The following is a 6,343-nucleotide window of genomic DNA, read 5'->3' on the forward strand; positions in this document are numbered from 1 at the left end:
TCAATTAGTCACGTATGTATGGTTACAAAAATGGAGAAGTTTCGTAATACACATATACGTATTAAATTATAATTATATAAACCTTACTTAATATGCTGCTTTAAAAAATATATACATTTAAAACAATCGGACTGATAGTTTAAACTCGAGTTTTGTAACACAAATAAAAACTGTCATATGTGATGATACTATTAGCTATATACTTTTTGGCTACAAGATATTGTGAAATCTATGTATCTATGCGTAATCTTTTGTCAAAATTATTTGTCACGGTCAATGACACTTTAAATTATACGCATTTTTTGTAATTTTTATATTTAACCTAACCCATTTACATATTTCAAAACAATGGTCGTAAAATATCAAATAGAAGAGGATTCCAGTCATATTACAGCTGACGTTATAATATTAGGATGTAGTCTCCCAGGTATAGTGACAGCACATAAGCTCAAGAAAAAATTTGGTAATACAATGGAAATCGTGGTTCTTGATCTAGCTGGTGAAAAACCAGGTGGTTCTAAATGTAATGTTGCCTTTCAGTGTGAGGATGATGAAGAAAGCAAAGAGACTTATGACGAAGGCTCGGCGAAAGAGGTAATCGATAATTTAGCAAGGAACTATCTTACTATGATTGCAAAAGACTTCAATATACCACTTCCAGATGCTATCATAGCACCGGAAAAAGTTAGAACTCCCTTAAATAAGTTATTCGAATACAAAAACGGAATGACAGCTGAATGCTTACGAAACTTTCATGATTTCGATTACCTAAACGTTTTGGAAAAATTTGAACTAAATCAATACCAAACGCTACTTGATGAAAATATGAAATCTTTATTTCAAGCTAATAAATTTGACGATGCTTCTGAAAGAAACCGGTTATTGTATTACGATCAAACAACAATGGAAAAACATTTATGTGGTGCGTTACTCTTTCCTAATTCAAGAGATATAATACGGACTACAGTGAGGCTTGTGTGCGGCGCATCTGCAAAAACTGTATCTGTACTGTTTTACTTACATCAGTGTTACAGAAGCAGTAGTTCAAGAAATCATTTAGATGGAAATAACACGAAGTTCCGAGAAAAACTTCTCGGTTATTGCAGAAAACGCATATCGAACAAGTTGCAGAAAAGCATCGCAAATATCACTCACTCAGCGAAGGCTATAAAAAAGATAAGTTCACACGCAGATGAACAAGTTATTTTAAAAACAATAAAAGGTGATACCAAATACGTATGCAGCTTGCTTGCCATGGCGATAAGACCCGATGAGCTTAGAAACTTTGAGTTTGAAGCACAGCTACTTACAGATAGAGAAATTGCTATCATTACATCTATGATTAAAGGGAAAGCTAAGAAATTCTTGGTCCAATACGAAGAACATTTTTGGAGACGTGATGGTTATAGTGGTGATATATTAAGCATAAAAGGTCCAATCATTTGGGCCACTGAACGTCCAAAGATATCATCAACAGGTAGTATGGAAAGATATGCAGCATTAATAGGATATTTAAGAGTTCAAGACGATGAAGGTAACCTAAGAGATGGAGTTTTGAATCAACTTGTAAGCCTCTTTGGAGAAGAAGCTGCGGAGCCCATTAGTTATAAGGAGACAGATATTTCTGACATTTATGTACCGTGTTGCGGAGATTTTATCACTTTACGACGGCTGACTTTAAGAACTGTACCTAAATATCTTGAATGGGGTGCTTTAGACATCTTCTCTGATGGCGACGTTGCATCAGCTTTGGAAGCAGGTCACGTTGCATATCTTCATTTGTTGAGTTACCTTCGTCCTCAAGCTCAAACATATGAAGATGTTAGTATAGCTGAATGGCCAACGATTATATACGACAATCCCTTTCAAGAGTGGTTTGCTCAATTAACACTGACGACGGGTGTACGACTTATGGTATACACAGCTATTGCTTATATAGGCATGCGGCTAGTCCAGTCTTATACGCGGAAATAAGAGAAATCTCATTCAGATTGTGTCTATGGTCTTGGAAACAGGAGAAAATATATATTCGATATAATCAAGTAATTTACGTTATTCTTCAGAAAATTTAGTGTAACTATAATATATATAGAAATTTGTAAGTGTAAAGGTTTTTTTTTTTTACATTTCAATATTTTTTTATACAATTAAGGAAAACATCGTGAGGAAACCTGCATGTGTCTAATTTCATTGAAATTCTGCCACATGTGTATTCTACCAACCCGCATTGGAGCAGCGTGGTGGAATAAGCTCCAAACCTTCTCCTCAAAAGGGAGAGGAGGCCTTAGCCCAGCAGTGGGACATTAACAATTTCAATAACATCATTATAATTGAAAGTGAATATGTAAAATTATGAATATGTATGTAATGAACAATCTTTTAGTATTTTTTATTAGCTCGTGAACATATCACAGCTGGGCAAAGGCCTCATCTTTTCTTAACAAGCAGGCTTAAAGCTTATTTACGCCGTTTTAGGGGTTAGTGGTTTCACATGCGACAAAATTTAATTTTGTTGATACAGATGAAATATAAACACAAATCAGGCTCATGCTTGTCTGAATTTAAGCTCTTTATTTTTTGATAAGATCTAGTTGTTCGATCTAGGCCATTTTTTTGTAAATAAGTCAAAACTTTTTAAGCCCGTTCTATCTTTTTATTTTTTTTTATCCATCTCCTAACTTGAAACAAAAATAAGTATATTGCTGTCTAAGTATACCATTTATAGGATTTTTTCTACTAGAATGAATACCAGTATTAATAAAATGTTTGATATGATTGATCATGGATAATAGAATGGTAATGGGTTTAAATATTTTCCTTCAATAAATTACGAATTCATAGCGTGTATATATAATGTAGTTCAGTGATGGACGAGTCCTAATATAGAACTTATATGCAGAGTGAGGGCTGACCTTTGGGCTTTTCAAGGTTTTACACATTTAGGTCAAGTTCGGTTGATCAGTTCTGATAGCCATAAGGAAGAAATTTAAATTTGTGAGTCATTTAAACACTACTGCTCTAAGAATGGAGTTTCATAAAATAATTTAGTGATATTTAACATGTTTTTATACTGAGCTTGTTGAATAGATTTTGAATATTCAACATTTTTTCATAAATAAAAAAAGCTTTAAAACAGTGGAGTTGGGGTGACAATTACGAAATAAAAATTAAATAACATAACGCCTTCAAATTCTAATTTGTATTATTGTTGTTCAATTTAATTGCATTTACTTTTTGTCAGGCGTATTTGTCTAATTTTATTTTAGTATAACCGTTCTATTATATTGGCCAGATGGCTCAGTGGATACAACACAAGTTTTATGAGTAAAGATTGTGGATTCAATTCCCAGCAGGAACTATTAAATTTTCACAGGATCTTCATAAACGATGTTAATTATCAAAAAGTCCACTTATCTATACATTTACTTGTTGGTGATGCTTTGTGCAAGCCCGTCTGGGTTTGCCCGCCAAGCAGCAATGCTTAGTATTGTTGCAGTTGCAGGCACAAGGGGCACAATCTTACTTCTCTAGGTTTGTGAATTGTGACGCATTTACGTTGTAAAAGATGGTGAATATTTCTTATAGTGCCAATGTATATGTAGATTTATGGTGGTGAGCACATATAAATTGGCCAATCGGCCTATCTATTTGAAATAAGAAAAAAGTTTATTTGTCCCTTTTGCGTTCCTATACCTATTACCTGATTGAATTGAAACAGTTGCTGTTGCCAATTGTGGAAAATGCTATAAATACGACATAGGTGGGTGCGCGGGTAGTATAAGTATATTTTTAACGAAATAAATTTAGTTATTCTAAAGTAAGTGGAGTCAATAAGCGAGTGTGTAATCCAACTTAAGATTTATATGTTTTTCAGTTCATGTTCAATAGTGTAGTACAATAGATACCGAGGATGCTGTACATATCTGTATAATGACATAAATACATTTGACCTTAGTTCCGGAAGTGATTTCCCAAAAAAATTAACTAATCGCGTCAATGAGGAAGAGGAAATTTATTGTTTTCTGTCGTACCGCACCACTGAATACGGGCTCATCGAAAAAATATCCAAAAACAGAATCTTATTGTTTATAATTGAATAATATACCAAACATCAAATTTTAAGTCATCTTAGAGACCTTCTATGTAAGACACTGTTAAATTCGTTACATACAAGCTTTGATCTTATTTGTTTCCAAAAGCATAATACCATTTTTTTAATTTTTTTAATTTTTTTTAAAACGCAATTTGTATGCTTCGATTCGCATTTATAAGTTTGTACATGGTATTACATTTTTGGATGGCTTTTTTTCTTACGACATAAATATTTTGACAAATTAAAATAACTTCGATTTCAAGTTACGCGGGGAAAATATAAAGTCGCATCGACACGCTTAAATCTAACGTTTGTACAGAATTTATTGAAATAAGGAAGGATTTATGTCATATAGGACAGTTTTTTAACCAGTTTAACTACAAGGGCTATTATCTTTGTTAAAAGGCTTGTGGCGCTATGTTGTAAGGGATGGTTAATATTTCTTACAGTGCCAATGTTGACCTGTTGTGCACGCACAATCAGGTGGCCCATTTGCCTGTCCGCCTACTTAAATTATATGTAAAAAAGACAAGTGATTGAAACTGTTAAGAACAGCTGTAGTGTAAGTCATATACTACTAGCAAATAAGATGTTTTATTTGCCAGCCGATTACAATCGAACAAAATTATTTATTGATAAATCGCCAACGTTGTTTTTTTTTTATTTAATAATAATAATAATGTCATCCAGACCGATTTCGGCCACGGCGGCCAATATCAAGAGAGATTAGCCAACTACGCAGGAGATATTATAGTGCACAAGTGTGTGCGCAAACACAAGTGCACTCTCTATTTCCTAACTCTCATTATCCGATGGGATGGCAATCTGACACGATCGGAAAGAAATTAGGCGCAGGACCAACGGCTTCACGCGCTTTCCGAGGCACAGAAGGGTACACTTCCAACTTCCAGACTCCGGGTCACTTCTGAGAATGTTATGACAGAAAAACACAATAACTTTTTATTGGCCCGACCTGGAAATTGAACCCAGGACCTCCGGGTCTGTGGCCTTACGTCAAGCCACTAGACCAACGAGGCAGTCCAATATTATTTCTTATATGAACATCCCACAATTATATTATATGCTGCTAGATTTCATTTAATTTTTTTTTAAATACGTAGAATGATTCAAAATGAAACATAAAATCTTTTTTTTATATAAAATTAAGTTCTTGATATATTGTTTTAGAAAGTAAAATAAACTGATAAAAAATACCTTTTAATATGAAGGTTCGAGTTATTTTATTTTAAAGAAGTGTTTTTTAAAATTTTGTTTTAACCAAAATTGAAATCCGCTTCGCTGTTAGAACTAGGTTATGTAAAAAAAACTTTACTATGTCTTAAGCCATAATCTGCACGCGAAAAAAAAATGGAATTTAGCAACATCAAGCTATTCTATAAACTGGTGCGTGTATAATTGATATCATCGTCTGCACGTTACGGTGAAGTAATGTAGGTATAGTTTTTAATAATATTTGTGGGTCACCGATACATTACGTGGGCCTATGACTGCGGCATAGTAATAAGTTATGAATGTTATATCACCGACTTTCCATTGATACATATGACTCTGCTATGTTTATAGAATGTATAAAACATTTTAATCTAGAGTTTTTGCTTGAGTTGCTTAGTAAACATGAACGGATAAAGGAATATAAAAAGAAATAGGAAAAAAACTATCGACCAACCGGCTTTAATCTGAAATTATTGTAATCGGTGGATATGACGAGGCTATTTAAAGGATTTAAAAAACTAATGTACATTAGAGGATTCGTTTTAGAGTTCGCTTCATAGTGACGTCGACTTAGACTAACCTATTGCTACCACCAAGAAAATCTTAAAAATCTGTTACGTTTCGGAATATTATTAAGATGAAGAGATTGTTAGTTGGACGCGCTAATTTCAGGCTATGCCTGTCCAATTCGAAAAGTCTTTTTCATTGGTTCCACGAAGGTAGAGCGCTAGTAATATGGTAATCTTTCTATACATCCATCAATAGTAACACTACAAATAAAAAGAAAACATTATGCGTTTGTGCTTACTATTAACAGCCCGAACATGTCCCACTGTTAGGCACCATCCATTATTCTACTGCTAAATAGCAATAATTTGTATTGCTATGACTTTTCTCCGGGTTTGTGAGCAAGTGCTATTATATTGACAAGGTAATTAACACCTTAGGTCCCAAAGTTGGCGACGGACTGACTTTGTATAGAACGATTTATAATTGTTACATTGCCTATGTCAATGG

The 6,343-nt window shown here is 33.7% G+C and overlaps 1 protein-coding gene across 1 annotated transcript; it reads left to right on the forward strand.

Annotated features, from left to right (window-relative positions):
- The first annotated feature begins 289 nt into the window (after window positions 1–289).
- LOC126770118 (uncharacterized) lies at window positions 290–2,040 on the forward strand. Its single transcript, XM_050489289.1, has one exon. The coding sequence runs from the start codon at window positions 349–351 to the stop codon at window positions 1,972–1,974; it is 1,626 nt and encodes a 541-aa protein (XP_050345246.1). The 5' UTR covers window positions 290–348; the 3' UTR covers window positions 1,975–2,040.
- The last annotated feature ends 4,303 nt before the right edge of the window (window positions 2,041–6,343 follow it).

Source organism: Nymphalis io, chromosome 1 (assembly GCF_905147045.1).
Source record: "Nymphalis io chromosome 1, ilAglIoxx1.1, whole genome shotgun sequence".
Taxonomy (NCBI): domain Eukaryota; kingdom Metazoa; phylum Arthropoda; class Insecta; order Lepidoptera; family Nymphalidae; genus Nymphalis; species Nymphalis io.